Raw genomic sequence first — 16,216 nt, 5'->3', positions numbered from 1 at the left:
CTATATAATTTTGTAGCCCATTTTAAAACTTCCATATCCCCCCATAAGCATTCACATTCTTAAAAATGCACACACATTATTTTTAATGACCGTATAACATCCTCTCTGGCTAATGAGCCATACTTACTCTGAGCATTTTCTGGGTCTTAGAAGTTGCTTCTCATTTTTCAATGATTATAATCCAGTGTATGTGGGCAAAGGGTTAACAAACCCTTTTTTTATTCTGTTAACTTTGTGGCTCTGTTTCCTTCGCAACTTAATAAAATGGAAAGTCAACAGTGTTCCTAGGCAACACCGCTTATGTAAAAAATGGCCTTTGATTGGGAAATTGCATCTGACATGGGAAAACCATTAATACCTGTTGGGGAGTCGTACTCAGGGCTTTCCTGAGTGCAGTGACTTCTCCCGGGCATGTAACTCCCGGGGGTTAGAAGAGATACCCCTGTGGGACACGGGGCTTCAGAGCCAGGGTGGTTCTTGCCCCCTCCCTACGGTTCAGTGTGGATTTCATCTCCTTGCACCTGAGCTGTAACCTGGGGGGCAAGGAAGGGAGAAGGCGGGGAGGCAAAGAGACCCTTTTCCGGACACCCGTGGGAACTGCTGTGCGGCCCACTCTATGGTGCCCCATTGAAGACGAGCACCTGCAGCCGCCGCGCTGACAGGTATTGTCTCCAGTGTATGCTCCGGAGACCCATGGTAGTCTTACGAGTCTGAACGTTTTGTGGTGCCTCAGAAGGCCACCTTTGGTGGGCCTGGCACCCTCTATTTAGGATTCCTTCCTTAGGGCAGCTTTGCAGAAGTAGAATCCCTGGGTCAAAGGCTATGGGCATTCTCAGGCTCCTTAATACTGATGTCAAATCAAGTCGATTCCCAAAATAGCTGCACCAGCAACTTCCACCACTTGTGCCATAAGACAGCCTTGACCATGTCTCTTCACCAGGTTTGTTTTTCTTCATTTGATAGAATTGGTAACAAAAATTGGCTTCTTGTCATACTTTACATTTTTAAAAAATCTTAAACTATAGGTTTGAGAAGTAATAGCATTTCCTGTTTTGTTTTTTTTTTTCTGAGTTGACGCTTCCTTTCTATTGCCCAGCAAAAAAAAAAACTTAATTGCGAGTAAATGGGATGAAAAGATTTCAAATTGCAAGTTGCAGAGGGAGGGAAGCTGCACCACCCCGCCCTGCTCTAAAGTGCCCTTTCTGCCCATGCAGGTCTATGCTGCCCTCCTCCCGAGGTATGCCCAGCTCGAGCAGAGAATCCTGTCCCAGTCCCGGGGGCTTCTGGAGTGAGTTCTGCAGGCCCAGGAGGCCCGCTGACCCTGCCTGCCCAGACTTGCTGATCCCTCGTGGAGATGTGGCCCTGGACACAGCGGGGATCCTCCGCCCAGTTCTGGGAACCTGCCACCCGATTCCGAGGTCCTCCAGCCTGTCCCGGATTCCCTGGAAGCCTGCCTTAGCACATCTTCCTGAGCATAAATGGGCTGCTTGTGTCCCTGTGTCCTTGTGCTCGGGACAGGGAAGCATCTCTTCTCTTGTCTTTATTTCAGGAGGCAGGATAGCACTGATTCTGGGACATCGCCAATAAAAATTGTGCCTGTTTTGCTTTTCAAGGGAGAAGGGAAGCTAATCCAGGAACCTGAATCGATAGCATAGGGGAGACAAAGCTGTCCCACATACTCTGACCTCAGCCTACCCTCTCCTCCGGTCCTGACTCTCTGGCCACTCTCCCCCAGGCCCTAACCCACAGCCACCCCCCACCCCCCCAGGCCCTGTCCATCCTGTCCCCCAACCCTGACCCTCCCTGCTGCTACCTCCCTCCTCATTTCACCCATCTGAAGTGATGCCCAGTTTCCCGGCCTGTCTTCCCCATGCCCAGCCCTCCCTTATGCTCTTACCCTTCTTTCAGCATCTGTTCCTTCTCCCTCCTCGATCTCTCCTCCCTCCCCTGCCCACCTGGTGTAACTCACCACCTCCTGCCCCAAACACGAGGTGCCTGGTGATTGTGCTTCAGTTCTGCCCACAGGCTGCCTGACTCCCAGGCACAAGAGAACACTCGGAGGCCCAGGCGGCACAGTTTATTCTCTCCCCCTCCCTGAGCCCCACCCCCACCCCACCCCCATACCCCCTTGCAATTCTCTTGCTGGAAAAAAAAACCCCTGAGAATTTCCCAACTCTGGATTTTGGTGATTCCATCCCTGCAGTGTCCTTACCATGTTCTCCATTGTCTGCGTTTCCTGTGAATTGGTGGTTGGATCTAATACAGGGTTACCCAGCCTCAGCACTATGGACATTTTGGGCTGGATGATGCTTTGTTGTGGGGGCTGCCCCGCCCACCAGAGGATGTTTAGCAGTATCACTGGCCTCTACCCACTAGATGCCATTATCACCCCCTCCCCCAAGTCGTGACAATCAGAAATGTCTCCAGGCATGGCCAGATATCCCCTGGTGGGGGTGGGGGAGCCAAGTTGCCCCTGGTTGATCATCACTGACCTAGAGGCTTGATCGGATGCATATGTGATTATTTTCTTTTTTATGTAAGACTACTTTTAGTTGGCGTTGTATTCCTCCATCAGGAGGCACACTGCGTCTGGTTTTCTCTCCTTTCTGTGATGTTTCTACCTAGCTCCATGAGTTCACTAGGGAGACAGTTTTGTTATCCCTCCTCATTTATTGGCTGGCATTCTTCTCTACACCAAACATCCCCGATCCAGTTACCCAGTGGTACTGTTTCCCCAGGAGAGGCAGAATAAATAGATTCTTTCCTCCACCAGTTTTCAAAATAATTAGCTAATTCCCAAGCATCCTCTAACAGCAAGTAGGTTTTTATTTTTAGTGTCAGTACGATACTTCCTTTCGATAGCCATTCTCCCCAACTTTTCTCCTGCTCTCCTAATCTCTCATTCATTCTTTCTTCACAGAATTATTGCTGGGCCCCAGACCTCTGTTCTCATCTACCTTTCCCTCCCATGGTTTGCTGTCTCATCGGACAACTTCATGTGTTCTCCGGCTTCAGCATTCAATACTCGTACACCAGTAATACTGAGATGTCTTGTTTCCAGCCAGCACTCTCCTTGGAGTCTTCCAGCATTCTCTCCAGCCTCCACCTGTCTTCCCTTCCTCTTTCTCCCCAAACCTTCGCCTCCAGAGTTCTTGTTTCAGTGAATTGGCAACACCATCCATCCATTCATTCAGGAATCAAAGCCTAACACTTATATCCTCCCTCTTTCCAGAAATATCTAGTCACCAAGCGATACTGGTTATTCCTTTGGCATCTCTTTGGTAACTCCTGAAGCAGTTCCCTTCCCTCCATTCTTGCTGTTTACTTTACATTCCTTTGTTTCTTGCTCAGATGATTGCAAAACCTCCATAGAAAGTCCTCTCGGACCTGCCTCCTGCAAAATTCTCTAGATTTATTTTCTTCCATGGGCTTAAGTTAGCACTTCAGTTAAACCACACTGCTTGTGGTCTCACCCAGAGTGGAAAATACTGCAAACAGGTCTGAGGTCTGGTGGATCAGAGCAGTGCCTGGTGCACTGTCAAAAGGAAGGGGTTGAGAAAAATGAATGGGACCAGAGGCATCACTTCTAGGAGAGAGGAAGTCATCTTGAAATGGAGTGGTACCCCTTGCAGGCTTGGTGGGTGATGGGAAAACAAGGAAGCAAGAAGCTGAAGATGTAATTTTGTATTATCAACCAACAGAGCTCTCTTGGACCAAGAGGTAGACAGCCACTCTTCATTCCCCATTTTACTTCTGCCCCTGTAGAGCTGCCCGTTAGTGGAAGTGTGCAAACATAAATAGAAAAAGGAACTCACCATCTATCGAAACACAGGAAGAAAACAATGAGAATCTCAAGTTTTCAAGTTGGTGAACTACTCCACAGTAGAAAGGAACAAAGTCAGTAAATGGAAACAACTGTCGAACATGAGTTTTAAAATAAAGTTTAAAACATAATTGTGGATGTGAAAAACTACCACCGATCGGGAATTCAAAAACTCAGAAGAAAAATGAAAAGCAACGGACATATGGGAAAAGAGAACGGATCAAACTTGGGAAAGACTGAACAAAAAAGGTAAAGTCATCATAGTTTTGGAGCCTGAATTACAACATAACTTGAGGGAAAATACTAAATAACCACAAGTACAGTAAAGCATATAGAGAAAAGGAGTGAAAAACAAAAACTCAGCAAAAATAATATACAGGAAGAGCTTAAAAAGCCCAGAAAAAAATGATAGATAAAAAGACAGGCAAAGAAAGACTAACAGGAAGAATCCTGAAGCCAAAAGGTAAGACAGTGGGACAGCGTTAATATTTATAACTATGCCCCAAGACAAATTTCTGAACACAAAAGAAGACCTGAATCTGTATCTTAAAAGGGCCTAACATGTTACTTGGAAAATTGTCCCAGGACGACCAGCTAAGAAATATCTTAGCCAGCTATAAAGGCAAGCGGGGGGTGGGGGGGGGGCACGGGGCAGGGCACTCTCTAGGCCAAGGGACCTAGACTCTTACGAGGAAAAGTCAGGCTGGTATAGGACTTCTCACAGAGCAAGTTGCAGTGGAGCAACATTTTCAAGAAACTTGGAGACAAAAAATGTGAAGTAGGTTTTTAGTATCCATCTAAGCTGTCCACGTATCAAGAATACATATTTTAAAGTTTTTTAAAATATATTTTATTGATTGTGCTATAACAGTTGTCCCATTCCCACCCCCCTTTAGTTCTCTCTGCCCTGCACACCCCCTCCCACCCACATTCCCCCCCTTTAGTTCATGTCTACGGGTCATACATGTAAGTTCTTTGGCTTCTACATTTCCTATACTATCCTTGCCTCCCCCTGTCTGTTTTCTACCTACCATCTATGCTACTTACTCTCTGTATCTTTTCCCCCCTCCCTCCCCCTCCCCTGTTGATAACTCTCCATGTGATCTCCATTTCTGTGATTCTGTCCCTGTCCTAGTTGTTTGCTTAATTTGCTTTTGTTTTAGTTGTGGTTAATAACTGTTGAGTTTGCTGTCATTTTACTGTTCATATTTTTTATCTTCTTTTTCTTAGATAAATCCCTTTAACGTCTCATATAATAAGGGCTTGGTGATGATGAACTCCTTTAACTTGACCGTATCTGAGAAGCACTTTATCTGCCTTTCCATTCTAAATAAAAGCTTTGCTGGATAGAGTAATCTTGGATATAGGTCCTTGCCTTTCATGACTTGGAATACTTCTTTCCAGCCCTTTCTTGCCTGCAAGATCTCTCTTGAGAAATCAGCTGACAGTCTGATGGGAACTCCTTTGTAGATAACTGTCTTCTTTTGTCTTGCTGTTTCAAGATTCTCTCCTTATTTTTAATCTTGGGTAATGTAATTATGATGTGCCTTGGTGTGTTCCTCCCTGGGTTCAGCTTCTTTGGGACTCTCTGAGCTTCCTGGACTTCCTGGAAGTCTATTTCCTTTGCCAGATTGGGGAAGTTCTTCTTCATTATTTTTTCAAATAAGTTTTCAATTTCTTGCTCTTCCTCTTCTCCTTCTGGCACCCCTATAATTTGGATGTTGGAATGTTTAAGGATGTCCTGGAGGTTCCTAAGCCTCCCCTCATTTTCTTGAATTCTTGTTTCTTCATTCTGTTTTGGTTGAATGTTTCTTTCTTCCTCCTGGTCCACACCGTTGATTTGAGTCCCGGTTTCCTTCCCGTTACTGTTGGTTCCCTGTACATTTTCCTTTATTTCACTCTGCATTGCCTTCATTTTTTTCATCTAATTTGCAACCAAATTCAACCAATCCTGTGAGCATCATGATTACCAGTGTTTTGAACTGTGCATCTGATAGGTTGGCTATCTCTTCATTGCTTAGTTGTATTTTTCTGGAGCTTTGATCTGTTCTTCCAATTGCAGCCATCTTTTTTTGTCTTGTCACGCTTGCTACATAGTGAGGGGCGGAGCAACCCACCCACGCCTTAGGTATTCACCAGGGCGGGGCAACCCACGTCACTGGGTTGTGATGCTGTATGTGGGGGAGGGGTCCGAGAGGGAACAAAGGCGCCTACTCCTTTCTCTGCTGGATTCAGTCATGTTCCCCGCTACCCACAAGCAAATGGGCCCTTCTGGTGCTGATTCCCAGGTGGGTGGGCTTGTGTACATTCTAGGACCCTGCGGGTTTCTCCAACAAACTCTCCTGTGAGGCTGGGAATTTCTTCTGCCGCCTCAACCCCCACAGGTGTTTTCAATCAGTGGTTTGAGGCTTTATTTCCCTGCAGTGGGACCCCAGGTTGCGAGGCCTGTCTCGCTGCCCAGGTGTTCCTCCTGGTTTATCTGCTCCTGAATGTGGGACCTCCCATTCCACCAGCCACCGCCTGGCCACGAGTCCTCTCTGCTCGGCTGCCTGTCTCCACCCCCCCTACAGGTCTGGATGGATGTTTCTTCTTTAACTCCTTGGTTGTCAGACTTCTATACAGTTAGATTTTCTGTCAGCTCTGGTTGTTTTTTTGTTTTGTTTTGTTTTGTTTTTAAATTGTTGTTCTCCTTTTGGTTGTGCGAGGAGGCACAGTGTGTCTACCTATGCCTCCATCTTGGCTGGAAGTCTTGAATATATTATTTTTTAAAAAGTTTTAATCATTCAAGAGCTCAGGAAAGAACTCCTTAGGTTTCTACTAAAGGACAAGATTCATCCAACTAGGAGGTGATTGGTTGGAGGAACTGAAGCAAAAGAACTGGCAGAGAGTATTGAATATCTTTAATTTTGGATCCAAGGCCACAATGAAAGTGGGAATAAGGGTGGAAGAATAATATCAAGTGGTATATGCTTTGACGAGGTAGAAGAAAGACAACTAAATAAGTGAAAAAGAAGGGAGAGAGGAAGAGGAGAGTGTAAAGCTGGCAAAGGCAGTATGTGTGAATCAATATTTAAAGTTGACAGACCGAATAGTTGAGGCTTCAATAAGGAAAAAGGGAGACAAAAGCAATATATGAAGATAGTAGGATAGTGTGAAAGTAATCACTAGGATAAAAATAGACATCTCCCTTAATGCCCACACAAACAATAATAAAGGCATTAGATCATATAGTGGAAAACACACACTAAACGTAGCACCATACATGCAGCAGACAACAAGGACAAGAGCATAGGAATCAAATTAGAAAATGGAAGGACTCCCAATAAAATTGGGATACTGGTGGGCTCACACACCAGTATCTTATTGTCCATTATTTACAAGAAACATGCCTAAAACAAGTGATCCAAAAGGGCAACAATGTACCTGGCAAATACAAATTATAAAATGCAAAGATTACAACAATATCAATATCTGACAAGGTAGAATTCAGGGGAAAAAAATAGACACGACAAAGGACATGATAATGCATTTTTTTAAGTTTTTAAAAAAGATTTTAGAGAGGAAAGGAGGGAGAAAGACAGGAAGAGGAACATCAATCAATTGCCTCACACACCCCCAATTGGGGACCTGGACTGCAACCCAGGCACACGCCCTGACCGGGAATCAAACCAGTGACCCCTCTTGCTTTGCGAGAGGATGCCCAATCCACGCTGGTCAGAGCAACATTATAATGTTAAAAGCTACAATATGCAATGAAGATATACCACCTAAGGAATGTTACAGCCTCAACCATTTGGTTTGTCAGACAACCCCTATCCAGTTATCCAGTGATGTTGTTTGCACAGGAGAGGCAGATAAATGTGGCTTCTTCTTTAATTCCATAGTTGTAGGATTTCCAGTCAGCTCAATTTCTGATGGTTCTGAATAGTGGTGGTTCTCTGTAGTGTAGTCGTAATTTTCATGTGATTGAGGGGGTGAGCCATGTTTACCTGTGCCGCCATCTTGGCTGGAAGTTCTGGATTACTTTTAGGAAGCGAATATAACATTGATCTCTCTACTAGATTGCATAATGCCCAGTTCTTCACTTATCTCTATATCCATGTATCTTGCCATGGAATTTTGTTGAGCTTTCCCCTCTCTGACTTGGCTCTGCTCTGTGAGTTTGGCCAGTGGGATTCTTACAAATATGCCATAAACTGGGCTTCAAAAAGCCCGTATGTAGTTGGGATTGCTCTCACTTCACTCTCTGCCTTTTTCATGAAAATGTTGTGCCTAAGCTAGCCTGACCAAATCCATCCTGGATCAACCACAGGGTGACCGACTGCCCCAGACAACATGTGAGTGAGTCCAGATGTGCCTAGAAGAACTGCCCAGCCAAGCCCACTCTGAATCACCAGCCTGTGTGGCCTTGGCCTAGCAGCTCAGTTGATTAAAGCATCGTCCCGAGACAATCCCTGGTCGGGGCACATAAAGAATCAACCAATGAATGCATAATGAAGTGGAACAACAAGTCAATATTTCTCTGTGCCTCTCTCTCTCTAAATATCAATCAATAAGAAAATAAATCAGCCTAAAGATTCATGAGCTAAATAAGTATCATTTTAAAACATGGAGATTTAAAGTGATTTATCACACGGCAATAGGTAACTGATATAGAAATTGGTGCCAAAGCCAACGCCCCCCTTCCGAAAACCCTCATAAATATGACATTGAAACTAGGCTGTGGGTGCAGACAAGAAAATTGGTGAGAAAATAATTACAGGTGGCTGAAAAATGCAAGGAAACCGAGTACCTGTGGTGACTTGGAAAACAAAGTGTACAACTGAACATCTGGTCTCGGGAAAATAAATTTCTAGGCAGAATGTTGAACATGTCAGCTCATTATTACTCCGAAAAGAACTAGCCAGATTTCAAGTAGAATTTAGAGGGACTATAAAGATGTTAGGGTGAAAAAAATAGCGCATCTTCATCCCTTTAAGCCAATAAAAGATGATCAAATGTAAGATATGGCTGTAAAAAGCAAAGCCTGAAAGATACTTTGCTAAGATCCTCTGAGAGAGTCAATAGAACCTTTCCAGCTGTTTAAAACAACTTTCAAGAATCTTAAGTTTCTTCCCCCGCCCCCACCCCATCCTTTTATACCTAAAGTGTCAGGGATTAGGGAGGGGGAGAGAGAGAGAGAGAGAGAGAGAGAGATCTCAAAAATAATTACGGTGTGCAGAGTGAGTTCAAATCACAAAATCCACAGATCATTTTGGGGAGCTATACTAATGAGAGCAACCCCAATATATAAAAAGGGGCAAAACGTACGTAAAAAGACTCTGGGCCCCCGACTCGGGGCCCCCAACTTCCTAAGGGCAGGAAGCAGGCTGAGGATGTTGCTCAGAAGGCGCGTTTCCCAGTGCCCTCCTGAGCGGTGTTCAAGGAGAGCGGCGCTTAGTGGAAGGTGTCATCTGTGAAACCAGGAGCCTGGAGCTCAGCGGGCTGGGATGCCGCTCGCCATGTGGCCTGCGACGATCCCCTGCCTCCTGGTAATCACATCCTTGCGGAATTCCCTGTCGAGTGCGAGCAGTAGCTGGGACTGGCTTGTAATAAATAGGATACGACAAAGGTGATGGTATATCGCTTCTTTAACTAGATTGCATAAGATCGTCACTTCCACCCTCCAAGCAGACAAGAGTTTTCCAGCAGCGGCTGTGGCGATCGTGGGGGCTCTAAGGGAGAAACTCCTTTGATGCGTCTGAGAATAGAAAGCAGCACGGGGTGCTCTGGCTTAGCGGTCCCCAACCCCTTTGGCACCGGGGCCGGGTTTCACAGGAGACGGAGGTGGGTGGAGGAGACAGGAGGCAGAGCTCAGGTGAGATTAGCTCCCCAGCCGAGGTAGAAGGATGGAGGGGGCGGGGCGACAGGAGGAGAAGGTCCAGCGAACTTCGCTGCTGCCCTGGTTCCTAACAGGTAAGGGGCGGGGCTGGGGCGAGGGCGGTGGTTGGGGACCTCTGCTCTAGCTGATAATGGTGAGGTGGGAGAGGAGAGGGGCCGATTCTATAGAGCTTCGTTAGCTATCCTAACAGGAAAGATTTTAAATAAGGAGTAACGTGATAGGAGGTACATTTTAAAAGACTGATTTATTTTAGAGAGAGGAAGGGAGAAAGAGGGACATCAGTGTGTTGTTCCTCTTATTGATGCATTCATTGGTTGACTCTTGTGTGCACTCTGACCCGGGATCCAACCCGCAACCTTCGCGTATTGGGTAGATGCTCTAACCAAGTGAGCCACAGGTCCAGGACCTATGTGGTGGACTTTTCCATAACATTTTGTTTAAATAAGGTTTCGGCTATGTAAAAAATGCAAAGCACGGAAGGAGTCTAACCTGTTCGCTCTCTGTATAAGGAAATCGAAGATCAGAGAAGCGAGATAACTCCGACTTCCAGGCACCGCCTTCGTCCTGGCTGTTTTTGTCCTGCTCCTGCCCTAACAGAGACTGTGACAAGTCAGGAGGAGGGAGCACAATTTCTGTACCCAAGGATCCTGCACCCCTTCCCTGAGCTGCGACGGGCTTCCCCTCTATAGCTGGGAGCTACCTCGGGACCCCCCCAACTTCTGGTTGTGTGATACGACGGAGGGTGGAATCCGAGAAGGAATACAGCCGCCCCCAAGAAAGAACTTGGGGGAGGTGAAGAGGGCAAGGGAGGCCCGTTTGGGAGACGAGATATTTAACTGCGGGCAGTGGGGGCAATTGAGAACCGTTTCAATGGTGCGGAGAGAAGCGTGGGGGTGGGGTGTGAGCGCCGAGGACCATTTGCAGTTACGGATGGGAAACAAGTTGCGAAGTCTCTTCTCCCTCTGCTTCTGCGCTTCTGCTCCGCGGGGCGAGGCTCCGCGCCTTCCCTCCCGGGTCCCCGTGCACGGGTCCAACTTCAGGATCCCCAGCTGTGCCCTTATGTGTGTGTCGGGGCTGGGAGCAGAGGCTGGAGGTGTGGACATGGGGGTCCACCTGTCATTTTAGAGAAGACAACCTTTTTCTGCCTGTTTGCACGACTCTCCTATGGTTCACCGGACCCTCCCTTCACAGAGGGGTAATCGAGGCCAGTGGGGTAGTCAGGACAGAGTTCAGGAGCTGTCCACCCACTCAGGGGTCTCAGAGCAGCAAGCCTTCGGGATCACGGGCTCCAGGGCCCCGGAGCAAGAATTCCGGGTTTGGTGGCCACGGGGTCCAGCGGTTCTGGGCGAAGTGGTCCCGGGCCCAACTTCGACACCTCTGTAAGCGATCCGTGCATCGCGCTCCTCTGGAGGTCCCTTCGCTTTCTCTGGGAGCACGCAGGCTGGAGGTGGGGCCTCCTTGTTGTTGTTTCTCCGGGGCCCCGCCCCTAAGGGGGGCGCGGACCACGCGGCCGGAGGGCCCGCCTCCCCTCCCCCTCCCAGGCCCGCTCGCCTCCTCTTTGTATCCAACATCCGGGTTTCCCCGCTGGCTCGTCTCCGTGGCCGTGGCTCAGGAGCCATTTTGGACTCGGTTCAGCTCCCCTCCCCCCCACCCCTCCCCCGTTCATGGCCCCTCCGGACTCGGCCCCTGCGCCCGGGGCCCGGGCCCAGCCCCGCCGCGCTATGCCCGAGTCGGGTGCTCCCTGGCCTGCGCCCTGCCGCCGCCCCCCGGCCCCCGAGTCTCCCCGGAGCCCGGGCCGCAGCCTGTGCCGCGCGCAGCGGCCCTGAGCCCGGCCCCTCCACCCGGCCCTTGGAGCCCGCACGCTGCCCAGGGACGAAGGCGCAGGAAGCGCGCGGGAAACGAGACCGAAGGGAGGAGCGGGAAGGAGAGCGCGGCAGCCGCGGGCCCTGCGCGCTCTGGGAGCGCCGCGCGGCCCTGCCCACAGGCTCCGGGTGTCCGCGGGGCGGCGCCGCGGAACATGACGGCGCCCTGGGCGGCCCTCGCCCTCCTCTGGGGATCGCTCTGCGCGGGTAAGGACGGGCGCGGCGTGGGGGGTGCGGGGAGGGCGTGCGGGGCCGACCTCGGCGGCGCGCGGTGTTTACCAACAAAGGGCGGACCCGCGGCCTCCTTGCCGCACCACCTGCACCCAGCTCGCACCTCCCGGGGCCGGGACTGGGGGCGCGCCCGGCGTCCCGTTAGCTGGTCTTAGGGGGATGATGATGTCTGTGTGGTTCCGGGTAACGGTGGAGACCCCACGATGAGGGCCGGGACCCAGAGTCCCTGGGTCGGGGGTCAGACTACACGGGCGCGGGGAACCCAAGGAAAGTGAGAGGAAAACCAGGGCGTGGGGAAGGTGGCCAAGTGGGGCGGGCAGATCTAATCCGGGGTGGCGGGCTTGTAGGTGCAATAGCCGTTGTGGGGAGGGCTATGCGACTCTGAGAGCCACTAGGTGTAGCGGAGTGGGTTGCTTTTTTCAGCTCCGAGTTCTCTGCACCCCATCCCACAAGAGTCTGTGTCATGTTCCGCGCAAGGTGGGTGGGTAGGAGCACCTTTCCTACCTTCACCCGCTTTCCCTACCGCAGACCCCACGGCACGAGATGCAGCCACCCGCGGGACCACTTTGTTTTGGGCGCCTGGGAGGGCAGGTGGGACGCGAAGGAAAACCAACAGGTCCCTCTTCCTTCTGGACTCCAGGAAGCACGTGGCGGGGGTAGATGACCCGCGAAGCTAGTGTTTGGCTCGTGCGCGTGTGGTTGAGAGTGTGCGGGTGTATATATGCGGAGTTCTACGGGGGAGGCACTTTTTCCCCTAAAACCGGACAACTGATTTCACTCTCTCAGGGTTTCTGGGGCTCGCCCAAATTGGGTGTGCACCCAGGGAGCGGCTCCACACTCTGGTTGTTGGCTCTATGTAGCTCTGGGAAGCGTGAGGGGTCGTGCATGGAAGCTCCGGGAAGCTCGGGGCCGGGGCCTCTGAGGCGCGGCTTCGGGAGCGCCAGGTCCTGCGCGCCTTTGTTCCCAACCCCCATTATACATGCAGCGCGGGTCCCTAGCCGCCCTCGGTGGCAGCAGCACGGAGTCTGGGAAACCCGCGAAGGGCGGGGCCGGGAGTGCAGGGGCGGGCCTGGGATCCCCGCGCTGCCGCGGGGGTGGGAATCCAGGATCTCCATCGCACCCCTCTCCCACTCTGTTCACCTCTTTTGAGATGTTGCTTGACTTAGCTGTGTACATCAAAGCAAGTGGGTTCTTTTTGTCGGGTTTGGTGCTTTGTATGGAGGGACCCGAGGATAGAGACCTCCTCATTGGCACCTGGGCACTCTGGAAGGGAACGTCAGGGCTCTTTTGGAGCCATTTCGTTTTTGCCTGCTTGGCCCGGATTCCTTTTAAGTGCTGTTTTGAGATGCTTTTTCCCAAGGAAAGGTAGGTATTGGCCTGTAGAGGGGAGGATGGCGGCAAGCTTACTTAATAGGCATGCACAGCTCACCTGGCTATCCCTAGAATCCTCCTGGACATTCCTGGGATCTGGAAACCCTGTCCTAATTTTTTCAGTGTGTTTTTTTACCTGTCCTCACCTTCCTCACGGATTCGGCAAGGCAGGATGGATCCTGCCCTCCCTCGCCCCCCCCAAGCACTGCATTTCTCTCCTCTTCCCTCCGGTACCCCCTGCCTGGGTTGAGTAGTGCCCTGCAAGGTGGGGCAGCTGGAGTTACACTGAAATTCAAAGACTTGTCGTTCCTGACCTGGGAGGAAAGTGGGGGTCTCTGGGTGTTACCTGTGGTTGCATCAGTCAGTCCTCTGGTGGCCACTGCTCTGGCCTTTGAAGAGCTATGGGCAGAGCTGCCCCGTGCCCAGGTGGATCCATCTGTGAATCCCACCGGAGCTCCTGACGTCTGTCTCAGTCCTGGGGGCTCGGACCAGGGCCCATGGGACCGAGTGGAGAGTGTTCTGAGTGGAATGTCAGGAGCCACTGTCCAGGGAGGGCCACCTGACTCCTCTTTGTCCCATTGAAGTTCAGGCCTTGACTGCCCCAGCCTGCCCTCAGGCTGGCTGGTCTCTGACTGCAAGGTCTTGTTCATTTCCTCAGGAGGGAAGAGTGTGTGTGGGTGAGTGAAGTGACGCTCAGGCCAGGCTAGTGGTGGCTGTCAGGGACACAGACCGTAGAGCCACAGGCCATTAGTGCCCCTCCACAGGGAAGGGTGTTGCCCCCTACCTGTCCTTGTACCTGTAGGCACTCCAGACTCCACCCAGTCTTGCTGACTAGGCTGCGGTTTGTGGGGGGTAGGCACCCTCCTCAGCTATTGGAGGCTCTTTTTGAGGTGGACGATGGGAGACACTTGCCCATCTTCCCAGGCCCTACATCTGGGTGAAAACCAGACCCAGAACCCCATGGCCTTGTGTATTATCTTCGGCCTCTTTCTGGGCGCGGAGCTCCCCGGTTAGCACCTGCACTTGCCCCTGGCACTTCACCTAAGGAACTTCCTTTTCAGGGACACCAGTGAAGAGGCCCCCATCCTACACCTTGGTCCTTTGTACCATGGGCTCCTCTGAGACTCTGATGAAAGATGCACACCCTTTCCCCAGGAAAATACAAATAAGTGTGTGTGTGTGTGTGCCCACGCACACATGCACACATTATACATGCAACTCCCTGTTTTGTGCTGATACCTGGAAACTTTGGCCCCCTGGGTTGAACTCTGACGTCCTGGCTGGCTGACCATCGTACCAGTCCTGAGGGGCAGGTCCCTATCCTGGGGGCAGGGGGCACTGGGCTTTTTCCTGCCTTGCTACTTGGACTTTGTTCTAGTCACTGGACATGATTTCTCTTTTACTTCTGCTTCTGGTTCAGATTCTGCCCAGTGCTCAGGTTCCAGCCGCGGTCCCCTCCCCCTCCCCCTCCTCCCCCAGGAAGCCCTCCCCTGAGTGCCAGTGCGTTTACTCCCTGCCTGGGAGCTTAGGATCGGACAAGGGGGACCTGGGGGACATCCTGTCAGAGTTTGGACCCGCTTGCATTTTCTGGCCCGTTACCATAGCCTGGGATCTGGGCGGGGGGGTGGGGGGAGCTGGTCTGGGTGATACTGAGGAGGATGGCACTGGGTAGACAGTTCTCAGGCAGGGTCATGGCCGGATGGGCCGCATTCTAGAACAGGGCTCTCCACCTCGATAGTGTTGACAAGTTCGGAGCTGGTGATTTTTGCGGGGTGTGCGTATGTGCTCTTGTGCATTGTGGGATGTTTAGTAGCATCCCTGGCCGCAACCCATAAATGCTGGTAGCACTTCTCATCATGACAGCCAAAAATGTCAGTGTCTGGGCAGAGGGGTGCAGAATCACCCAGGTTGGGGACCTTTGATCTAGATTGCTCTCCCGATTTTAAAGAGACAGTTTGGGAGGTGCGGTTCATGGCCAATGCCTCCTGCCAGCCTACCCCATCAGTCAGAGTGGGAAGTTGGCTTTTCCTCAAAGCCTAGGAGATTCGTGCCGCGCTAAACCTGCTCAGCGTGGGAGAATTTGGTTGGAAATGAGCGGTTCTGAAGTACCGCTGGCCACCGAGGAGAATCCTGGCGTCCTTGAGTTTTCCCAGAAGTGGTTCGGGTTTCAGGGAGGCGGTGGTTGTGGGTGGCCGGGCAGCCTGCCCGCCCACACCCGCCCACCCGCCTCCAACCGCCCGCGCCTTGAGGTTTGCACTGGCTCTTCTCCCTCCCACACGCGCAGAATGTCAGGAAGGGCCTGTTGCTGGGGCCTGGGAGCCGCTGGAGCTGAGGCCGTGCGTGCGTGCCCAGAGGAGCGCCCGGGCTTGTAGCCTGCCGCTGGCATGCCCTTTCCCCCGAGCGGGCCGGCTGCGTGGCGCCCCGAGGAGGCGCAGCCCCTGTGGGCCTGGAGCTCGGAGCCTGAGCCTGGGGACACCAGGGCAAGGGGGCAGCCGCCCCTCAAAGGTATGGGCACAGGTCTCTACGCTGGCCGCAGGGAGTCGGAGGGCAGGGCCAGGTTCCTCCCTGGACCTGGGGAGGTGTGGATAGAGCTGCCCCTGGCAGGTGCCAGCACTGGAGGCCCTGGCCGGAGGAGCTGATCCCTAGGGGCGCCTGCTTGCTGGGCTTGGCAGCCTGGCAGGCCCTGTGTTTGTTCTTCACTCTTCGCCGTCCTCCTCCTAGCACTGCTAGGCAGGAACTGGGGCTGCTGGGGGGCCCCTCGCCCACCTGAGCAGGACACAGCTGGTGGCATTGGGCACTGATGGGGCTGGACTCTCAGCGTGCAAGAACGCAGTCTTAAAACCTCCAGCTTCCGGTACTCCGCATCCCTGCGGTGCGAAGGGCTTGTTTAAAAGGGTTGCTCTCGGGGGTGAGACTTCTTAGTTCCGCCTCTTTTGGGGTCTTTTCAAAGGAACTTGGTTGCCTTCTTAAAATTCTTGATCTTCTATTCCTTCCCTCTCATCCTATCACTAATTCTTGGTTCCAGAATAGACACTTACCCCCTTGTTC

General features: G+C 51.5%; 2 protein-coding genes across 4 annotated transcripts in view; both read left to right on the top strand.

Moving 5' to 3' along the window:
• XYLB (xylulokinase) overlaps nucleotides 1-2,769 on the top strand; it is a 39,975-nt gene extending 37,206 nt beyond the window's left edge. The window contains exon 19 of the mRNA XM_045857446.1: nucleotides 1,215-2,769. Coding sequence (XP_045713402.1) covers nucleotides 1,215-1,292 — 78 coding nt within the window. The 3' untranslated portion in view covers nucleotides 1,293-2,769. The remainder of the gene's footprint in view (nucleotides 1-1,214) is intronic.
• An 8,751-nt stretch (nucleotides 2,770-11,520) lies between these two features.
• Nucleotides 11,521-16,216, top strand: part of ACVR2B (activin A receptor type 2B) — a 28,126-nt gene continuing 23,430 nt past the window's right edge. For 2 of the 3 annotated variants that reach the window (XM_045857126.1, XM_045857125.1), the window contains exon 1: nucleotides 15,466-15,673. In XM_045857126.1, the coding sequence (XP_045713082.1) occupies nucleotides 15,553-15,673 (121 nt within the window). In that variant the 5' untranslated portion in view covers nucleotides 15,466-15,552. Of the gene's footprint in view, nucleotides 11,774-15,465; nucleotides 15,674-16,216 lie in introns of those variants that run through there. The other variant, XM_045857127.1, reaches the window with a different exon arrangement.

The sequence above is a fragment of the Phyllostomus hastatus genome, unplaced genomic scaffold (genome assembly GCF_019186645.2).
Source record: "Phyllostomus hastatus isolate PE091 unplaced genomic scaffold, TTU_PhHast_1.1 phas_scaffold_129, whole genome shotgun sequence".
Classification (NCBI taxonomy): domain Eukaryota; kingdom Metazoa; phylum Chordata; class Mammalia; order Chiroptera; family Phyllostomidae; genus Phyllostomus; species Phyllostomus hastatus.
The sequence above is the reverse complement of the archived record's forward strand: the minus strand, read 5'-3'. Positions and strand labels throughout refer to the sequence as shown.